This window comes from Armigeres subalbatus, chromosome 3, assembly GCF_024139115.2.
Source record: "Armigeres subalbatus isolate Guangzhou_Male chromosome 3, GZ_Asu_2, whole genome shotgun sequence".
Taxonomy (NCBI): Eukaryota; Metazoa; Arthropoda; class Insecta; order Diptera; family Culicidae; genus Armigeres; species Armigeres subalbatus.
In genome coordinates, this window is record NC_085141.1 from 305,354,504 (window position 1) to 305,376,894 (window position 22,391).

At 43.8% G+C, this 22,391-nt stretch overlaps 1 protein-coding gene across 1 annotated transcript in view; it reads left to right on the forward strand.

The window, feature by feature from the left end:
- Positions 1 to 13,862, forward strand: part of LOC134220621 (homeobox protein SIX1) — a 116,836-nt gene extending 102,974 nt beyond the window's left edge. The window contains exon 6 of the mRNA XM_062699720.1: positions 12,091 to 13,862. Within this exon, the coding sequence (XP_062555704.1) occupies positions 12,091 to 12,535 (445 nt within the window). The 3' untranslated portion in view covers positions 12,536 to 13,862. The remainder of the gene's footprint in view (positions 1 to 12,090) is intronic.
- The last annotated feature ends 8,529 nt before the right edge of the window (positions 13,863 to 22,391 follow it).

The following is a 22,391-nucleotide window of genomic DNA, read 5'->3' on the forward strand; positions in this document are numbered from 1 at the left end:
TTCGAGAAGTCGTTATTTTTGAGGTCCACCATTCTGGCCTTGATAATTTTTGTGATTCGATTGCAGCGTGCCTTAAGCTCAGGCAGTCCAGTACGCTGGAACTGCCTGCGAGTGACATTCCGCCAACGAATCAAATCTTTGGTGAGTGTATCGATGTTTAAGGAGTTGCTTACCTGCCGAGCCTTCGGGACATGCTGCTCCCGGGCGACCGAGATTGCCTTTTCGATGGCGCACAGCTGGCGGTCGATACTTTCTGGCGTCTCGGAACGCACTTCGTAATCGACGAAGTTGTCGACGCACTGCTGGAACCGCTGCCAGTTCACTCGATGGTAGTTTCGCCTTGTTAGCTCGTGCCGATTTACTGAAGATCCAACCTCAGCCACCACCGGATAGTGGTCCGAGCTAAGTTCTTGGAAGACGACCGGCTGGGAAACGTGATCGTACATGTTCGTGATGTAGATGTCAAGCGTAGCATGGGCCCCGGACCGTGTGAACCGGGTAGGGCTGTCAGAGCTCAGGACGGTGTAGTGGCCCTCTAGTTCGTCGTTGGACCAGACGACTCCGTTCCGGTTGGAGACGGTGTTTCCCCACGATTGGTGCTTTGCGTTCAGGTCTCCGGCGATGATGAACTGCCCCTGCCGCCGAGTGAGTTTGACTATGTCCCTTCGTAGCTCAGCCGACGAGTCATCGTCGACTTTGGCTTGTGTGGGACAGTAAGCCACGATGAGAGTGACGACTCCGACAGAAGTGGTGACTTCCACTCCAACGGCTTCGATGAGTTTGAGCTTGAAGTCCGGCAGCAGGCGACAGGCGATGGTGCTTCGCAACGCGATTGCCACTCCTCCCCATCTGGAGCTTGTTCGATCGAACCTCACCAACCTAAAAACCGGAATTGTTGCACTTACCTCGGGCATCAGGTGGGTTTCGGTGATGAAAGCCGCGTCAATCTCCTTCTCCTGAAGGAAATCGCTGAGCTAGATGATTTTGCTCTTTAGTGAGCAAACGTTCCAATTGACCAGACCCACCCTAGCAGCCATTTTCAATGACGAACATCCCCAGGGTGAAGATCTGGTCGAAGCGAGTTTTGCAACCGCGTAGTCGCGTTGCCAGTTGGGTGAAAATCGGAACTAGCTGTTCCGATGTGTAGAGCGGTGGGTCGCCCTCGGCCGGAAGGGGCTCATTATCCTGACGACGGAATCCAGGGGGAGGAAGCCCGAGCAAAAATGAATAACTTATTGATAACAAATTCTATTATCCGGTTATCGGACATTTTGATAACTGAATTTGTTTTCATTTTGGCTGAATTAACAGCCAACATATCAAAAATGATACCAGAATTTTGCTCCTGAAATAACTAAATGAAAACAAATTAAGTTATCACTGATACCAAGTTGATAACACATTTTGTTATACATATTATTGACTCAAATAACTAACTTAGTTATCAATTAGTTATCACTCATCACTGTTTTATCGACCAAAATAGTTAAATCTTCTTTGCCGACTTCGTTATGCATTGAAAAAAATGTTGGCATTCACTGGGGTTCGAACTCGAATCACGTGATTGTACGGCGACATCTCTGGGAACTCACCCAATTACGCTTTCTGGTGGAGCAAAAGAGAAGAGCACTACGCTTCCTACAATCTTGAATTTACTGAAGACTATTTATAATCAAATCATGATGCCATGACCATAACAGTTGGCTGGACATAGTGCAAAGCAGAATAACTTATTAATAACAAACTTTATTATCAAATTATATTGATAACTAGAATTGTTATCATTTTGGATGAATTACCATTTAACATAACAAAAATGAAAACCGAATTTAATTCAAAATAGAAAGTCAACAATCAATTAGGATAAATACAGTTCATCGTCCTTTTATTGAACACTTTTTTTCAGTTGTGACCAATTAAATAAATATATAAATACTAGGCAATCGTTCCCGATCTTCCTCAGGTTAGTTTTTCTCACTTATTGTCAATCATTAGGTTGCTAGCAGTGCAACACTGTAAATCGATTTCAGTGCTAGGATTTATTCAAACAAAACCAAAATCTTGTATGTCGCAGTGAGTTACTTACTTGTTTTCTCAAGGGGCAAGTAACTCTAAACTTTGCGATAGTATTAATCATTGACCAGCAATAGTATTCGTGCGGTATTTCTAGTATCCATGATATTCCTCAAACAAAGATGCGGTTGCTAGTTTGGTTGTTATGGCATTTGTCTGTTAGTTTTTGAAACACAGTGCTCCCCCGTTTTGGGAACATCTGATTTGTACTTTTTACAGATTCTAGAAAACTTTTAAACCATATAACATTCTAATGCCAACAAACCAAAACGGGGGCCCAAAACTATTAATAATAGAAAAACTGAACAATCTTTTTTTTTTTAAGAATTTAAATAAGACAGAAATCATGTGTTGCCTAAAATGGGGTGGACTGTATTGACTGTATTTCATGCTTTCCCAATCAGGGCTCTTTGATCATTTCATCATAGATACGACGTAGTTTTTCGCTAATATTTTTAAGTATTTATGCATACTGTCGAAAGTTTGTGTTTTCATATGCATGTTTGAACTCTGCTGATCCCAAAAAGAATTGATCCATAAAAAAATGTTGTTATTTGTAGACAACAGAAATCTCAACTCATTCTTATTTATATATGCAGTGAAGGATCAGGAGTCGATGTTCTATGACTTAATATCGACTCATAAAAGCAAATTTTTCAACACTAAAAATTGTTTTATGGGTTACTATGATGACAGTACACCTTCTTAATAATCTTCCATTCTACATCTCGATATTTCCATGAGTCGACCGACCCTTAACTATCGTGGAGGTTTGACGGCATATAACGATTTTGCCCGGATTCGTATTTTACGTTCAAACCTAAGTTCAAAACTGTCTATAGTTGAACATATTGCAGCGCTGCACTTAGATCGACGTCAGTGCGATCATGATTGTTTTCTCCAAATCACACCAGATCGTTGCAATTTCTTGATTATCCGACAGTTAAATTCTTCGCTTCTCCATATATTTGAACACTGCGGATTTCAAGATGAATTATATTGCCGTTAGTGAATTATATTGCCTCAAACAAATGCAAACTCATTTTATATATAGACGTTGTCCTGCAAAGTAGGTGGTTAGTCAAGAGTATTCACCATTCCTGAATGAGCACATGCCCTTGGATCATATGTTTCGGGAGTTGCAAGTCCACGTTAAGTTTTAATTCAACTCCTACATCGTATGGTTCTCAGATACATATATACTTCATTATTCAACGACACCTGAAATGAAAGTAAAGTCAATAAGCATAGTATAAAACAAATAAGAAAACTTGAACTCTTGCGCAAATTCTAGAAAATAAAAGAATCTATAGATATCGTTGGTAACAGGGAAAATCATCGTCTGTTTAGACGAACATTTCAGCTCAGTGTTAAGAAACAGTTCTTGTCCGTTCTTGTTAGCGTCCGCCATTATGGTGAGAATGGAAAGCTGGATAAACCTTAATCCTAATCTGTATGGTAAATCTGATTAAAGAAAGATTCGCAGTTTTATATGGTAGAGTTTTGGTAGTTGTTAAACAAGTTGGGATGACCATTCACCATAAAATATGTCCATAGGGAAGCTGCTCCCACAAGTTAGTTTGTTTGAAAGAATGTTTAGTACGATATTTGAACGACGCGAAAATTTAAAGAAAATGGCAATTTTGTATTGATAATCAAATTTGTTATTATTCAGTTATCAGTTAATCACATGATTGATAACTGAATATCAAAATGATAATAAGGATAACTTAGCATGTTATCAGTTTGATATCATTTCAGTTATCTGCCTTTGCTCGGGAGCGGGGGCCAATCGCTGGTGGATGGTGTTGGAGCTTGAACTGATGCTGCAGCAGCCGCCAGCCGTTTGTGTGGCTGCAAACGAGGCAGGGTCCTGGTGGAGGCCTTCTTCCTGATTTCCAAAAACGCCGCTCGCTTTGGACAGTCCTTGGTTGTAGCCCGATGCTTGTCGCCACAGTTGGCGCATTTGGGATCAACAACCTCCATCTTGTCGCACTCGTCGGTCGGATGGAGCTCACCACATTTGTTGCAGCGCGGCTTCATGCGGCAGTTCCTGGTGCCGTGCCCGAAATTGAAGCAGTTGGTGCACTGCGTCGCGGTGCATTGGCCGATATCGCTCCCAGTCAACGACGGTGTAATTTATAACGCCGACCAGCTTCAGGTCCTTCCACGTGGTGGAGTTGTGCTCCAGGTGGACCAGGTAAAGCTGGTCGCGATATCTCCTCGTTTTGTCGTGACGAGCGATCTTGTGCACGGCCACCGGTTTCAATCCGCAACTTTCGAGCTCAGCTTTTAGCTCCTCTTCCTTCATGTCGTGGAGTCCTCGCAGCAAAGCCTTTAGCGGCTTCGTACCGGGGTGGTCATGAGTGTAGTACTCATACTTGTGGACCTTGAGGAACTCCACGACGGATTGATGATGGTCCTTATTTGCCGGCATTACTTTCACGCCCTCGCTGCAAAGCCGAAAAGTACAGCCCTTTAGCGATCAGCTGGCGAATTTTTGGGCGCAAATCCGATGGATCGCCCTTGACAAACACGGGTGGGCACTTCCCCTTCCGCTCCGGTTGCACCTGCGGCAGCTGCGATTGCTGCTTCTTCATCTTTTTCGGCGGATTGCCGGCGTCATCAAATGGCAACGGAGAGAACACGTTGCTCTGCAAAACCTGCTTGGAGGGGTTACCCGCGCCTCCAAGAGCAGTGCGCTTAGGCACTTTTCCAGCGACTGAATCGGCCACCGAGTCTCCCATGACGGGTCCGGGAGAAAATAACGCTAACGCGACAAGCGAAAACGTAAACAGCGAACGAACGAGAAAAAAACACTTGGAAAAAAATGCGCGAGCAAAAAACACGTCCGTACGTGCTGCTGTCTCAAACTGGAATGACCCTGACGCGCACGGGCAAGACGAGCCTTTTTTCATGCACAGGGAAAATGAAGTGGTTGTTGCCTACGTTACAGTAATCTGATGTCCGTGTTGGGGATGCATGAACGTAATTGGTTAGTTTTGATGTTTTTACCAGACGTGAAAGAACTAAAATTTTCAATAGTTCTACGTTGATAATCAATAGTTTTAAAACAATTAGCGAATTGGTGGAAAGTTTCCGATTCTATTGATAATAAAATCTCGAAAATCCATCAAAAGATAAAGTCGCTATTAACGTTTGAAATCTTACATGATTTCGTGACGGTCCCCAATTTGGAAATTTTCATTTGGCACCCTGTATCCGAGGCTTCCCCTTAGACGTAGTTTATGTCAAAAAGTTTTGTTAGATGCTCGATGTATGAACTTAATTTGAATTGAGAAGCTTCAAACAAAATGAAAATTACAGAAAAGTTTATAGTCCATTTTTCATATATCTTAAAAGTTACAGTTCATTTACAGCAAAAAACATAGGGGGTAATCAATTAATGCAAAAGTTCGAAGGGGTACCTCTCAAGAAAAAGGTTGAGAACCGCTGGGCTAGAGTGAAAGTGGCAAACCAAAGATGCAAATTATGTTTTTTGATCATACAGAATGTATATGCAAAATTTCAGGGAAATCAAAAAAATACAAAATTGAAATATCGAAAAAAAATCATGATTTGACAGAGAATTGCTCTACATGCTAAAGGTGCATCCATAAATTACGTAACTCCTAAGCGAAAAGAGGAAATACCACTCAACAAAAATGCTGAGAACCGCTTTTTTATGGGGCATAGAAAGAACTCCATATTTTTTAAAAATCTAACATGGTGACAAATCTGGTCTAGATAAATGGTTACAAAGGCAAAAAAATATTAAAAACTCAAAGGTGCAGCCCAATCGGGTTGTACGCAAAGGTGACGTAGGACTACGTAGCTATACGAAATGGAGGGTATTTTTCATCATAACTTGTATCAATTTATTAGCATTGTGCAACTGCTCGGAGGTCAACCGAATCAAGAAACTGAAAACATCCCAGTTGGATGAACCAGCCGTGGAAAAGAAACGACTCATCGGCCGCATCGCCACTGAAGCCACTCGTCTATCTTTCAGTGGATATCATCAGAATCCTAGAAGACATTATGCTCACAAATGTCCGAAATAATGGAAAAATAAGCAGAATCGGAGGTGGCGCGAAACCAAACACAAATATATTTATTTGCAACGCTCGGTTTCCACCCGCGATGGAAACATACATGCATCGTTTTCTATAGCGCTGGTGGTAAAGTGAGCGGGACTTGAAGAATAAATTACAAACAGTCCTTTTCAGGACTTAAACTATTTATCCAATAAGAGGTTTTGAACGTTGGGAAAATTGTTTACCCAGACAAACAGACTGTTCAGCTGTTTAAACGACAATGACGATTTTGGAAAGATTTATTGTTTTTAATAATGCGCCATTTGAAAAACTAAGGCAGCTAATCGTCAGTTTTCACTAAGGTGGCGTCTTCATCGATTTGGCCGTCGTCGACGGAAAGTGAAATTTTCTGGCAAGATTCATTGGTTTTGTTTCGTTAATCATTAGAAATGATATCGATTTTTTCCGGGTTACCATCGTTTGGTGACGACAGAAAGTTGCCCTTTTTTAGCACAACCACAAGCGCGCGTCGGAAGGAGATGATGCAATGAGTTTGTTCAAATGGATGGCGTCAGTAGCAGTCAAATGGAATTTCCTCACAAGATTTTGATTATGTTTTGTTGTAGTTGAGGATTGAAAAGCTCCATTATTGGAAACATATCGGTTCTTTACAGTACCATTATTTTACACAAGGGTAGTTTAATCCGGGATGCAAGAATGTTCATCAAAGTCCAAAATTAATAGTTTGGCGTTGACAGAAAGTTACCCTTCGATAGCAGAATCATAAGCGCGCGTCGGTGAGTGACAACGCAACAAATTTGTTCGAATGAATGGAATCGCTCACAGCAACCGAACTATCACGCCAAACGCCGATTCCACCGAAACAATCCATTTTGCAATCATCCCTTTCTGTTCAGAAGATGCTGGTCCTGAGAAGGACCAATTTTGTGTCCCCAATGCACCTTTTCAATAACTAACTGCAACCCAATGCTCGTCGAAACTTTAGGGTTAGAATTCCACTTCGTGCTGTTATTGTTCGACGACCACTCGATGAGACGCCACTCATCGCCAGACTAAGATCGCCACTGCATAGCACGGGATCGAAACAGACGTCATTTTTGTAATCAACCCTTTCTTCACATAAAATGCTGGTTTGTTGAGGTTGAATGACGACCATCAATGCAGACTTCCACCACCAATTCGATGATTTTGCTTTAAAAATGCTACCAGAGCGCCTTCGTGCTGCTGTGTTCGCTCCGCTGCATCGGCATAGCGCGTCGGAGGGAGATGATGAAGTAAATTTGAATGGATGCGATCACTAACAGCAACCAAGCTACCACGCCAAACCCGATGCCACCGAAACAGTCCATTTTCGCAATTAACTCTTTCTTTTCGTAAAATGTTGGCCCTGAGAAGAACCAATTTTCTTTTCCCAATTCCCATTCCAATAACTAACTGCATCCAGTCCAATCGTGTAAATTTGCAGCATTGCCACACTGCCACCCACTTCGTGCTGCTGTGTCCGGTTCGTTGCATCGAATGTCGGACCGCCTTCTGTGCAATTCCGATCAAAATAGCTCGCGCGCGCCGAACAGCAGCTTTCTTGTATTTAATAAATTAAACCCGTAAGCCCCGCCCCTTTGTGAGCTGATATAGTGTAAATATAATGTGCACTCATAACGATTAATGAAGGGGCGGGGCTAATGGGATTACTTAATTAGATATAAGAAAGCAGCTTTTCCGCGCGCGAAATAGTTCGATCGGGTTTCCACGGACAACGGACCGTTCGGAGAATTATGAATTCTAAGAATCCAATGAAACTTTCTCGGAAGATTCTGAATTTGGTTATGAGATCAATCGTAAATAGCGAATTTGATAACGCATCGGAGGGAGATGATGTCTGTCCAAGCGACGTTTACTAATGGGTAGTTGCTGTAGGTAGATAGTTTTTATGGATTTTATACAAAAGAAAGTTGATCCGAAATAAACTTCTTCAAAGTTCAAAACTCAATCGTAAATAGCTAATTTGATAGCGCGTCGGAGGGAGATGATGTAGTGAATTTTAATGAATGGGATCACTAACAGCAACCAAACTACCACGCCAAACCCGATGCCACCGAAACAGTCCATTTTCGCAATTAACTCTTCCTTTTCGTTAAATGTTGGTCCTGAGAAGAACCGATTTTCTTTTCCCAATTCCCATTCCAATCACTAACTGCATCCAATCGCTTGTGTAAATTTGCAGCATTGCCACACTGCCACCCACTTCGTGCTGCTGTGTCCGCTTCGCTGCATCCGATGTCGAACCGCCTTCTGTGGAATCTCGATCAAAATAGCTCGCGCGCCGAACAGCAGCTTTCTTGTATTTAATAAATTAAACCCGTAAGCCCCGCCCCTTTGTGAGCTGATATAGTGTAAATATAATGTGCACTCATAACGATTAATGAATGGGCGAGGCTAATGGGATTACTTCATTAGATATAAGAAAGCGGCTTTTCCGCGCGCGCGAGCCAGTTCGATCGGGTTTCCACAGACAACGAACCGTTCGGAGAATTATGAATTCTAAGAATCCAATGAAACTTTCTCGAAAGATTCTGAATTTGGGTATGAGATCAATCGTAGATAGCGAATTTGATAGCGCGTCGGAGGGAGATGATGTCTGTCCAAGCGACGTTTACTAATGGGTAGTTGCTGTAGGTAGATAGTTTTCATGGATTTTATACAAAAGAAAGTTGATCCGAAATAAACTTTCTTCAAAGTTCAAAACTCAATCGTAAATAGCTAATTTGATAGCGCGTCGGAGGGAGATGATGTAGTGAATTTTGATGGATGGGATCACTAACAGCAACCAAACTACCACGCCAAACCCGATGCCACCGAAACAGTCCATTTTCGCAATTAACTCTTTCTTTTTATAAAATGTTGGTCCTGAGAAGAACCAATTTTCTATTCCCAATGTTCCTTTCCAACTAACTGACACCACAATTTGTAATAAATTTTGATAATTTGGTGCGGGATCGCCACAGTGCTATTTTTATGGTCAACCTTTTCTTCATATGAAATTCTGGTTCGTTGAGGTTGAATGATCTGCAGCAACACATCGAGCACCACCACCAATGCGATGGATTTTTTTTGAAATTGTTATTAGCGCCTCCATGATGCTGCATCCGCTCCGCTACAATCGCTTTGATGCGTCTGCTATGCGTGAAATCTTGTTCAAACTGAGGATTAGATCCAAACCCGCAAGTGATTGATTTTTGATGTCTGTGCTAGTGATGCATGTACGTGATTGGTTAGTTTACCTATTTCTAAACTTTTTATCAATTATCGATAATAAATAGTTAAAAATCAGTATTTTCAAATAAATACAAAGAAGCGTTGACTCATCCTTGATCGCATGGTCCAAAAAAATTGAAAATCCATCGAGAAACGGCTTAGATATTAAAGTTTAAAGTCTATCATATTTTCGTGACGGTCCCCGATTTTCGCAATCGTAAAGTGTACCCCAATATAGAAAACACAGACGTAGTCCTACGTCAAAAAAGTTGATGCAGTTCACCTGAAAGATCAACTAGCATCCCTGCCCTACAGCCACATTATCAACACCACACTCAAAATAATTTTCACTTAAAAGCTACTTGAAAACATATGCAGATATTTTCCATGTAGTTTCGGGTGTAAAAGTTAAATGATTCATTAGTGATGGTACTCATTATTCTTAATTCACTATAAAATAAAATAAAATTTAAGTGAATTTTCGTTTGACCATGTACTTAAATTTTAAGTGAAACTTCGATAATTTGTTTTCTATAGCATCCTTGTAGTTGTATATCCCGTCCACTAGAAGCGGACGAGGGCAAAAAAATAAGTAAAATCAAACATATTTTTTGCAAATCGTTCTCATAATGCTTCTGGAAAATGTTTCATTGGCGATTGTTAATACACATTCATTTCGCTCTGAGAACCCCACTCATATATTTTCCATACATTCATTTTGAGTAGAATTCACTAGAAGAGTATATAGATAATATTTTCTATCTTTTCTAATGAATTCCACTACATTTCTTATTAACTTGCACTTGCACTTGAGTAAGTTTTATTTGATTCCAGTAAGGCCGATGAAAGTTTCGATTTTTAAAGTCTACATGACTTTTTATAGTGGAATTAAAGTGACAATTATTTTGAGTGCACCATTAGAAACCACTCAAAATAATTGTCACTATAAAAAGTAAAAATGAATTAAAACACAGTCAACGTAAAGTATTACAGTGCAGGGTCTAGCTAGGGATCCTACATTCAGAGATATGCGAAAGCGGCCATCTTGAGCCAATCGAGCATTGAGAACTGTCAAAATCTGAGCCAAATGAACATCGTTATTGTTGCAGATCGAAAGGTATTGCGATTTTGATGGAATAGATTTTATGAAAAGTTTTATCGAATAAACAATTAGTTTTGCTTTCGTAAGTAAAAGTTGTCTAGTAGATGCCTTATATCGTGTTCATTCGTATTGCTCTTTAATTTTAGCGAAAATGCACTGCTAGAGGATAGACAAAATAATCAAAAAGTGTTTTCGAATGTAAAGTCATGTGCAAGCCTAAACATTTTTCAGTGCGGCAAGTGCTGGCAGCGTTTGTTTACAAAAGTAACAGCGTTGCTAAATCGTCTGGAAAAGTATTCGCACATCTCTTAATATAGGATCCCTAGGTCTAGCCACAAAAACCATCAGGTTTTCCTCTTTACCGCTGCTGTGCTGGCTGCTCCTTTGTCAGCTTTCCTCTCCAACAGCGCCCACCCCACACTACATAGTGGGTACTGTGGATTCGTTCATTTCATACACCTTCCCCACCCAGGTTGCTCTGTTTGCCCATGGCACCGCAACGGACCAAAAGCCGTGACGACGGACGTCGACGGCAAATGCTAAAACATCCCATCAGCCACCCCGCGCGCGCATCCGTTAGCAGCCGACCGACGATGTTCGCCGGAATCGACGTCCTACATGACGTTCCAACGACGGCGGTGACGACGACGACGACGATGAAGGAAAAATTGAGCATTCGAGTGTACATATCGAGTGATATTTGATACCCCATTAAATGGGCTGAATGGTGCGAGTGTACGCCAGGCCAGCCTGCACTGCGCGCTGCTTCGCCTTTTGGATGGCTGTTTGATGGTCTCTCTGTGCGTTCCATCGATCCCCACCCCTCTTCAGCGGCACCGCGTCATCCGTCGCTTGGTCCGAGTGAGACGGCAGCTGTTGCTTGCTTGGGTGGTAGAGGGAACTCACCTGCATTCTGGAGATCGCAGGGATCTCACGAAGCTTTGATGGTGTTAGTCGTGCGGATTATGTTGAGTGCCATGGATACCGGTTACCATGGTGTGGTGTGGCACACACGTGCTTCTAATCTACGTTGACTGACTGGTACTCGATAGAACACATGCTTCGGTCAAACGTTGAGTCTTGTGTCGAGCGATACACGAAGGCGAGCATGACGATTATAATAATATTCATATGTTTATGCATGCGAGCAGGCGTTTTTTATAGCTGTGTTAAGTTGAAAGGGACGCGCGTAAGCAGTTTGTACATAGTACGAAGCGCTAAAAATAAACATAATTTAAAACTATAATAATAATACAATGCAACTGCATTGTTGGCGGTCTGCTGTCTTTGTTGTTAGTTCTCTGGTTTGCTGCTAATATTAGCGTATCATGTGGTATCATGTTCATCACTTGTACGTAGTGTATCGCACATGCGAAAAAAGTATAAAAACATATTAGAGGCACAGAATCAGTAAGTCACATATGGATCAAATTTGAGTTGTATTGACTGTTTTAGTTTAATTTATCATTTCCAATCAGATTGGTGAAAAAATACAAATGAACCCACGCTCTGTATTGCTTTAAGATAAGGTTAATAATAAATTCATATTTAGCTAGTTCAAATCGGTATTTAACAAAAACTTTCTATCTCCTCTCTTTCCAGTACCGGCGAATCCGACAAACAGCACCTGGACTCATCGAGTGACTCGGACATGGACGGTCCAAGTTTGGGCATGCCTGGCTCCAACAGTGGACCGCAGCAGGTGCTCGCCGGAAGTGCGGCCCAGGGTCTCCACTTGGGTCACGGGGGACTCGGCGGAGGAATTCCCGGCAGTGGCGGCCCCCTTTCCGTACCCGGCGCTCAAGCGGGCGGCGGTGGCGGAAATGCCGGGGGCGGTGGACTGCCCGGACTAGGAATCGATCATCAACCGCAGCCGCTGTCGACGCGAAACAGTAATCTGATGAATATCCCCACCGGAGGCAACAAAGCACTGGGGCAGCTGTCGTCGAGCTCGTTGACGGCGGCGTACTCGCATCTGTGGGACCGCAGCAACGTGATGGGATCGATGCCACCAATCTACGACATTGGAGACTATCAGCATTTATGATTTTAAGCGATTGTGATTGTGTTTAAGGGAATGCGATTTTTCTATATGAATGGGGGTTTTGTTGTAGACTATTATAATAGGAGTTTGGAAAATTGAATGCAATTTTTTAAGTAGTTACAATTTTCAATTTCTTTATCAACAGATCAGCTCTATAATGTACTGTGTACTTTTATTAGATCTTTCTTAATCAATCATAGTTTGAAAGTTGAAGTCCAGCCTAGTAAAGAGTAGGGAAGGTACGACTTGGAAGCACTCTCGCACTTGGATTTTGATTACTGTTTCTTTCTGTCTTTCGTAGCAAGGAACTGCTTATTGTAAAGAATTCCAACATTTTTAGCGAATTGCGATTTAATTAACAGTAAAAAATATAATCAAAGTTCATTGACTATTTTCCGGTTATTGAACATCTGAGATGGACATTAATTACAATGTTTTGAAAACTTGATGTGCAGAGAAGGGATTCAAAAAATTCCCGAATAAGTATTTGAGAAATCCCCGAGAGAGAATTCGAGATGTTTCCGAGGGGGAATTCGAAGTATTCCCGAGAAGAAATTCAAGAAACTCCCGAGGGGGAATTTAAGAAATTCTCGAGGGGGAATTCGAGGAATTCTAGAAGGGGAATTACGAATTCTTGAAGAGGAATCTTATGAATCCCCGAGGATGTATTCTAGAAATTCCCGAAGGGAAGAATTCAAGGAATTCCCAAGGGGGAATTTGAGAAATCCCTGAGGGGAAATTTGAGAAATCACCGAGAGGGAATTCAAGGAGTTGCTAAAGGAAATTCGAAGGATTCCCGGGAGAATACTCAAGAAGTTTCCGAGCGGGAATTTGTGAAATTCCCGAGAAGGGATTCGAGAAATTCCAGAAGGGGAATTTGAGAAATACCCAAAAGGGAGTTCTAGGAATTTCCGAAGGGGGGAATTCTAGGAATCCCCGGGGGAGATTTTCAGGAATTCCGAAGAAGGAATGCGAGAAATCCTTGGGGGGAATTTGAGAAATCCCTGAGGAGGAGTTTGAGAAATCCCTGAAGGGGAATTTGAGAAATCCCCGAGGAGGAGTTTAAGGAATTCCCGAGAGTAAATTTGTGAAATTCCCGAGAAATTCCAGAACGGGAATTCGAGAAATTCCCAAAAGGGAATTCTAGGAATCCCCGAGAAGGAGTTCTAGAAATTCCCGAATGGGAATTTTAGGAATTCCAGGGGGAGTATATCAGGAATTTTAGAAATCCCTGAGGGGGAGCTTGAGAAATCCCTGAAGGGGAATTTGAGAATTCCTCGAGAAGGAATTCAAGGAATTCCCGAGAGGAAATTTGAGGAGTTCCCGAGGAGGAATTCTAAGAATCCCCGATGGGGAATTCTAGGAATCCTCGAGGGGGACTTCTAGGAATCCCCGAGGGGGAATTCTAGGAATCCCCGAGGGGGAATTCTAGGAATCCCCGAGGGGGAATTCTAGGAATCCCCGAGGGGGAATTCTAGGAATCCCCGAGGGGGAATTCTAGGAATCCCCGAGGGGGAATTCTAGGAATCCCCGAGGGGGAATTCAAGGAATCCCCGAGGGGGAATTCCAGGAATCCCCGAGGAGGAATTCTTGGAATCCCTGAGGGGAAATTCTAGGCATCCTCGAGGGGGAATTCTTGGAATCCCCGAGGGGGAATTCCAGGAATCCCCGAGGAGGAATTCTTGGAATCCCTGAGGGGAAATTCTAGGCATCCTCGAGGGGGAATTCTTGGAATCCCCGAGGGGAGTTCTAGGATTCCTTGAGGGGGCATTCTAGGAATTCCCGAGGGGGAATTATAGGAATCCCCAAGGGGGAATTCAAGGAATCCCTGAGGAATTCTAGAATCCCCGAGGGGAATTCAGGAATCGAGGGGAATTCTAGGAATCCCCGAGGGGAATTCTAGAATCCCCGAGGGGAATTCTAGGAATCCCCGAGGGGAATTCTAGGAATCCCCTGAGGGGAATTCTAGAATCTGAGGGGAATTCTAGGAATCCCCGAGAATTCTAGAATCCCCGAGAATTCTAGGAATCCCGAGAATTCTAGGAATCCCCGAGAATTCTAGAATCCCCGAGGGGAATTCTAGGAATCGAGGGGAATTCTAGGAATCCCCGAGGGGAATTCTAGAATCCCCGAGGGGAATTCTAGGAATCCCTGAGAATTCTAGAATCCCCGAGGGGAATTCTAGGAATCCCCGAGGGGCATTCTAGGAATCTCCGAGGGGAATTCTAGGAATCCCCGAGGGGGAATTCTAGGAATCCCCGAGGGGGAATTCTAGGAATCCCCGAGGGGGAATTCTAGGAATCCCCGAGGGGGAATTCTAGGAATCCCCGAGGGGGAATTCTAGGAATCCCCGAGGGGGAATTCTAGGAATCCCGAGGGGGAATTCTAGGAATCCCCGAGGGGGAATTCTAGGAATCCCCGAGGGGGAATTCTAGGAATCCCCGAGGGGGAATTCTAGGAATCCCCGTAGAAATCCCCGAGGGGGAATTCTAGGAATCCCCGAGGGGGAATTCTAGGAATCCCCGAGGGGGAATTCTAGGAATCCCCGAGGGGGAATTCTAGGAATCCCCGAGGGGGAATTCTAGGAATCCCCGAGGGGGAATTCTAGGAATCCCCGAGGGGGAATTCTAGGAATCCCCGAGGGGGAATTCTAGGAATCCCCGAGGGGGAATTCTAAGAATCCCCGAGGGGGAATTCTAAGAATCCCCGAGGGGGAATTCTAAGAATCCCCGAGGGGGAATTCTAAGAATCCCCGAGGGGGAATTCTAAGAATCCCCGAGGGGGAATTCTAAGAATCCCCGAGGGGGAATTCTTGGAATCCCCGAGGGGGAATTCTAGGAATCCCCGAGGGGAAATCCTAGGAATCCTCGAGGGGGAATCCTAGGAATCCCCGAGGGGGAATTCTAGGAATCCCCGAGGGGGAATTCTAGGAATCCCCGAGGTGGAATTCTAGGAATCCCCGAGTGGGAATTCTAGGAATCCCCGAGTGGGAATTCTAGGAATCCCCGAGGGGGAATTCTAGGAATCCCTGAGGGGGAATTCTAGGAATCCCCGAGGGGGAATTCTAAGAATCCCCGAGGGGGAATTCTAAGAATCCCCGAGGGGGAATTCTAAGAATCCCCGAGGGGGAATTCTAAGAATCCCCGAGGGGGAATTCTAAGAATCCCCGAGGGGGAATTCTAAGAATCCCCGAGGGGGAATTCTAAGAATTTCCGAGAGGGAATTCTTGGAATCCCCGAGGGGGAATTCTTGGAATCCCCGAGGGGGAATTTTAAGAATCCTCGAGGGGGAATTCTAAGAATCCCCGAGGGGGAAACCTAGGAATCCCCGAGGGGGAAACCTAGGAATCCCCGAGGGGGAATTCTAGGAATCCCCGAGGGGGAATTCTAGGAATCCCCGAGGGGGAATTCTAGGAATCCCCGAGGGGAAATTCTAGGAATCCCCGAGGGGGAATTCTAGGAATCCCCGTAGAAATCCCCGAGGGGGAATTCTACGAATCCCCGAGAGGGAATTCTAGGAATCCCCGAGGGGGAATTCTAGGAATCCCCGAGGGGGAATTCTAGGAATCCCCGAGGGGGAATTCTTGGAATCCCCGAGGAATTCTAGAATCCCTGAGGGGAATTCTAGAATCCCCGAGAATTCTAGAATCCCCGAGGGGAATTCTAGGAATCCCCGAGGGGAATTCTAGAATCCCGAGAATTCTAGGAATCCCCGAGGGGAATTCTAGAATCCCGAGGGGAATTCTAGGAATCTGAGGGGAATTCTGGGAATCCTCGACGGGAATTCTGGGAATCCTCGACGGGAATTCCAGGAATCCCCGAGGGGGAATTCTAGGAATCCCCGAGGGGGAATTCTAGGAATCCCCGAGGGGGAATTCTAGGAATCCCCGAGGGGGAATTCTAGGAATCCCCGAGGGGGAATTCTAGGAATCCCCGAGGGGGAATTCTAGGAATCCCCGAGGGGGAATTCTAGGAATCCCCGAGGGGGAATTCTAGGAATCCCCGAGGTGGAATTCTAGGAATCCCCGAGTGGGAATTCTAGGAATCCCCGAGTGGGAATTCTAGGAATCCCCGAGGGGGAATTCTAGGAATCCCCGAGGGGGAATTCTAAAATCCCCGAGGGGGAATTCTAGGAATCCCCGAGGGGGAATTCTAGGACTCGAGGAAATCCTAGAATCCCTCGAGGAATCCTAGGAATCCCCGAGGGGAATTCTAGGAATCCCCGAGGAATTCTAAGAATCCCGAGGGAAATTCTAGGAATCCCGAGGGGAATTCTAAAATCCCCGAGGGGGAATTCTAAAATCCCCGAGAGGGAATTCTAGGAATCCCCGAGGAAGAATTCTAGGAATCCTCGAGGGGGAATTCTAGGAATCCCGAGGGGAATTCTAGGAATCCCCGAGAAGGAATTCTAAGAATCCCCGAGGAGGAATTCTAAGAATCCCCGAGGAGGAATTCTAGGAATCCTCGAGGGGGAATTCTAGGAATCCCCGAGGGGGAATTCTAGGAATCCCCGAGGGGGAATTCTAGGAATCCCCGAGGGGGAATTCTAGGAATCCCCGAGGGGGAATTCTAGGAATCCCCGAGGGGGAATTCTAGGAATCCCCGAGGGGGAATTCTAGGAATCCCCGAGGGGGAATTCTAGGAATCCCGAGGGGGAATTCTAGAATCCCTGAGAATTCTAGGAATCCCGAGGGGAATTCTAGGAATCCCCGAGATGATATTCTAGGAATCCCCGAGATGGTATTCTAAGAATCCCCGAGGAATTCTAGGAATCCCGAGGGGGAATTCTAGGAATCCCCGAGGGGGAATTCTAGGAATCCCCGAGGGGGAATTCTAGGAATCCCCGAGGGGGAATTCTAGGAATCCCCGAGGGGGAATTCTAGGAATCCCCGAGGGGGAATTCTAGGAATCCCCGAGGGGGAATTCTAGGAATCCCGAATTCTAGGAATCCCCGAGGGGGAATTCTAGGAATCTCCAAGGGGGAATTCTAGGAATCCCCGAGGGGGAATTTTAGGAATCCCTGAGGGGGGAATTCTAGGAATCCCCGAGGGGGAATTCTAGGAATCCCCGGGGGGAATTCTACGAATCCCAGAGGGTGAATTCTTGGAATTACCGAGGGTGAAATTTTAGGAATTTTCGTGGAGGATTTCTAGGAATCCTCGAGAGGTGTTGCAAGTAATTTCCAAGGGAGAATTCTAGGAATTCTTGAGGGGAATTTCGAGGAATTCCTGAGTGGGAAATTTCAGGAATCCCCGAGATGTAATTCTAGGAATTTTCGAGGGAGGATTCAAGGAATTCAATGAATTTCCGATGGGGGATTTTAAAAATTCCCGAGGAGGAATTTAAGGAATTCTCGAGGGAGAATTCAAGGAATTCATGAGGGGGAATTCCAGGAATTCCGAGGGTGAAATTTTCGTGGAGGATTTCTAGGAATTCCCGAGGGGTGATTCAAGGAATTCAAGTTATTTTCAAGGGAGAATTCTAGGAATTCTCGAGGGGGTATTCAAGGAATTCAAGGAATTTCCGAGGGGGAATTCAAATAATTCTCGAGGGGGAATTCGAGGAATACCCGAAGGAGGAGTTCGAGGAATTCCGGATGGGGAATTCGAGGAATGGGGAGTGGGGGTTGTTAATTCGAGGAATTTTCATGTGAGTATTCAAGGGATTCTCGTGAGTGTAATTCGATGGATTCCCGAAAAGGAATTCGAAGAATTCCCGAGGAATGATTTGAAGGTTTCCCTTGGGGGGAATACGAGGAATTCCCGAAGGGGATTTCGAGGAATTCCTGAGGGGGATGTCGAAGAATTCTCTAAGGGAAATCTAGGAGAGAAATCGTAGTTGTTTCGTGGAGAAATTCGAGGAATTCTCGTGGGGAAATTCAAGTAACTCCCATGGAATTTGAGAACTTCTTGTGAGTATTATCTTGGGGAAACTCGAAGAATTTAAGTTAGGGAATTTAAGGGAGTTCTTGCGGATGAATTTTAGACAGAATTGTCCTATACTGTTGACATTAAATCTGCTCTTTTATTTTTCACATTTTTTAAGAACAAAATAAAATTTTTCGTTTTGCGTTTCTAGGGCGTGTACCATTTTGACAGATCGAAGTGACATTTTGAATTCTCAAACACCCATCTATTAATTGTACTCACTTAATTTTTTTTATTTATTTGTTAAAAATTGTGAAAAATAGAATAGCAAATATTTTGCCAACTGTGAGGGACAACTCTTCTAGAAGTGGGGGAATTCGAGAAACTTCCTTGGTGCATTTTGAGGGATTCTCGCGGGGGGAATTTGATGCATTTTTGTGGGAAGATTCGAAAAATTCGCATGGATTTCCCAAGAGGGAATTCTAGAACTTACCGAGGTGAAATTTCCGTGGAGGGATTCGAGGAATGATTAAAGTCAAACTCCATAGGCGATAATTTAGAACTATGAAGTCACGTGCTTCTTACCCAATAGATAGGTTGCAAAATAATCACCCTTATTCTCGTTTACGGACGAACGATACTTTCGAACGAATGCGATTGATTTTTTTGATTTTGCTGGTGTAAACGAGAATGCACTTCAACTTTCTTTCGAAAGCGCGTTCGTACGTAAACAAGAATGCTTCCATGCTCACAACGCAGAATGACATGCGAGTTAGTGGAGCATGAACAAGTTTTGAGTGTGATTTCCCCACTGTAAATACTGCACTGTACTATCAAGTCGTAACTGCCTCTACTGTAAGAATGCAGGGTTTTTTTTTCTTCAAAATGTGTTAGACAACGTGGACAAACGACTCTTGTACTTGACCCGTGACACTCACACAAATGATCTTAACTAGAAGGGAGGAGACAAAGTGAAAAATCTACTTTCAATGCCACAATGCTAGTTGTATAATGCAATAATATAATCAAAATTATCCTTCTTATTACACATATCGAGTGCTGTGCGAAGGCATGTCGGATTCAGTAGAATTGTGAAAGAATTCCTCACTAACTAAACCAGTGACAAATTGAATTTTCCTAACAATTTAAATCCGAATAATTACACGCTATTGTTGCCCTGTCATGGAAACCCTTCACTCGACTGGCAGCTTCCGACCACAGGATGCAATGAGGCGCCTACCGACTTGACGTTCCTCCTGAAGCACCCTTCTGAAAATTTTCATTATTCACAGCCCCGACAAACCGGAGAGGTGGCAAAGGCGGTCCCCTCGCACGGAAACAATAATACTCTCGGCAATTTACGGAATCTGTAACACAAATCACCGGGGCAGATAACAAGGATAATTAAGAGGTTTGCTGCTCGTTCGGTTGATGTAACTACTTCTGGGAAACGAGGCTTCGAATTCAAATTTCGGGTTGGTGGCCTTCGTCAACAGGTAAGTCCCGTATCATCCGCTTTTTCGCTCCTGTGCGGGAAAATGGGGTCCGGTCCGAACGAAAAGTAACAACCTCCATCACACGTAACAGGATGAATCCGTGGAGTGAGTTCGTGAATTTTAGCCAAACCGGCAAGTCGGCAGCGTTACGCGCCCGTAATGATCCGCTATTAGCAAGGATAATCTCCACGTGGGCGTTGTGCACGTGTGTAGAGGAAGGTGCATCAGCACGTGCCGGTGTCAAAATAATGAGACTCATCCTATTATTGTGGGATGAAAATTTTGTTTTGTTTAACAAATATGGAAGGGAATAATGATCGTGAGAGTTTTGGTGAAATGGTATCTATTTGTAATATAAATTGAAGTATCGAAAGGTTTTTTTTTTAACAGATAGCATAACATGTTAGAACGAAACTCAATAAAAATATTCTACTTTATTAAGAGCAGATTCGCGACGATTTTCACTGGATAACAAAATCTATAGTCTATACTTTTCCGTTGTAACCTACCACTCACGCCCGCCGATCATAAATGCGTGACACGACATTTTTTCTCATTTGCACGATCTCTAAGTCTAACATGAACACGTTTAAGTTTGAAAGATGATATTAGCATTTTGCATTTTCATAGAAAGAAGTAACAATTTTATCGGGTGGAATATCCAGAAGCTCGAATTCCTAGAGGATTATTTAAAGCAATTCCTGGATGAATATCCGCTCAAATTCCTGGAGGAATACTTGAAGCAACTTCTGGAGGAATATCCGGAGGAACTCATGGAGGAATGTCCGAAAAAAATCTTGGAATATTTTATTGATCTTATTTGTCGTATTTGTTTGTATTTGTCTTATTCGTCTTATTTGTCGTTTTCTTTATGCCTCAAATCATTGGAGAGGTGCACTGAGAAGCAGAAATTTCAGTTATACAATAGTTCAGTATTTAGAGCTTATTTCAAATTTAGAAAATAGTAGGTCCACGAAATGTTCTAGGAACATTCCTTGATTTATTTATTTATTACCAGACTAAGGCCGGAGTGGCCTGTGCTGCACATAAAAGTCTTCTCCTTTCATCTCGGTCCATGGCTGCACTTCGCCAACCACGCAGTCTGCGGAGGGTCCGCAAATCGTCCTCCACCTGATCGATCCACCTTGCCCGCTGTGCACCTCCCTCCATGTTCCCGTCGGATCGTTGTCAAGAACCATTTTCACCGGATTACTGTCCGACATTCTGGCTACGTACCCGGCCCACCGCAGTCTTCCGATTTTCGCGGTGTGAACGATGGATGGTTCTCCCAACAGCTGATGCAACTCGTGGTTCATTCGCCTCCTCCACGTACCGTCCGCCATCTGCACCCCATCATAGATAGTGCGCGTTGGTCCTCCATGAGCATCGTCGCTATTTTCACGCGTAACCAAAGGTATATCGACCTGTTTCAAATATGGTGCATGCTTCTTGTGATACACAGAATAGAATATGTATGAAGAATAACTTCTTGACCAGCCAAGAAATTCCTGAAGTAAGGCCTTTTGATCTACACGCGTAACCAAAGGTCTATCGACCTGTTTCAAATATGCTGCATGCTCTTTGTTATAAATAGAATAAAATGTGAATGTAAAATAACTTCTTGGCCATCCAAGAAATTCCTGGAGTAAGGCCTTTTGATCTACACGCGTAACCAAATGTCTGTCGACCTGTTTCAAACATGGTGCATGCTCTGTGTGGTACATAGTATAGAATGTGTATGAAGAATAACTTCTTGGCTATCACAAAAAAATCCTTAAGTAAGGCTTTAAGATCTACACGCGTAAACAAAGGTCTGTCGACCTGTCCCATGTATGGTACATGTTCCGTATTGTAGATCTTATATACATAAAAATGAATTTCTGTCTGTCTGAACCTTATAGACTCCGAAACTACTGAACCGATTGGCGTGAAAATGTGTATGCAGATGTTTTTGGGGCCAGTGAAGGTTCTTAAAATGGTTCGAGACCACTCCTCCCTTTGCAAAGGGGGGCTCCCATATAAATAAAACATAAATTTCCATTTTAGGCGAAACGAAGTTCGTCGGGTCTGCTAGTAGAATATAATGTGTACACAGCATAGTTTCTTGTCTCTCCAAGAAATTCCTGCAGCAAGGCCTTTCGATCTACACGCGTAAACAAAGGTCTGTCGACCTGTTTCAAATAAATTGCTTGCTCCTTGTGGTACATGGAATAAATTCCGAGTGAAAATAGTCACGTAAATAACGACCCAAGTCAGGGACGTTGTACGGGTCGGACAGGAGAGCTACATCGGTCCTCGACTCCGAGACCGACTATCACAGCAGCTGCTGGACAGATGCACAGTGGTTAAGATTCAACTGTGTTGCTTGCGTGGCTTCTTCTCATCTCAAACATCTCCGATGGGACACGGAGGTCCACCCATAACGTGATTACATGCTTGCTTTTTGCTGGCGCAGATGGATACTTTGGTAACTTATCGCATTCCTGCGTCTTGTGCC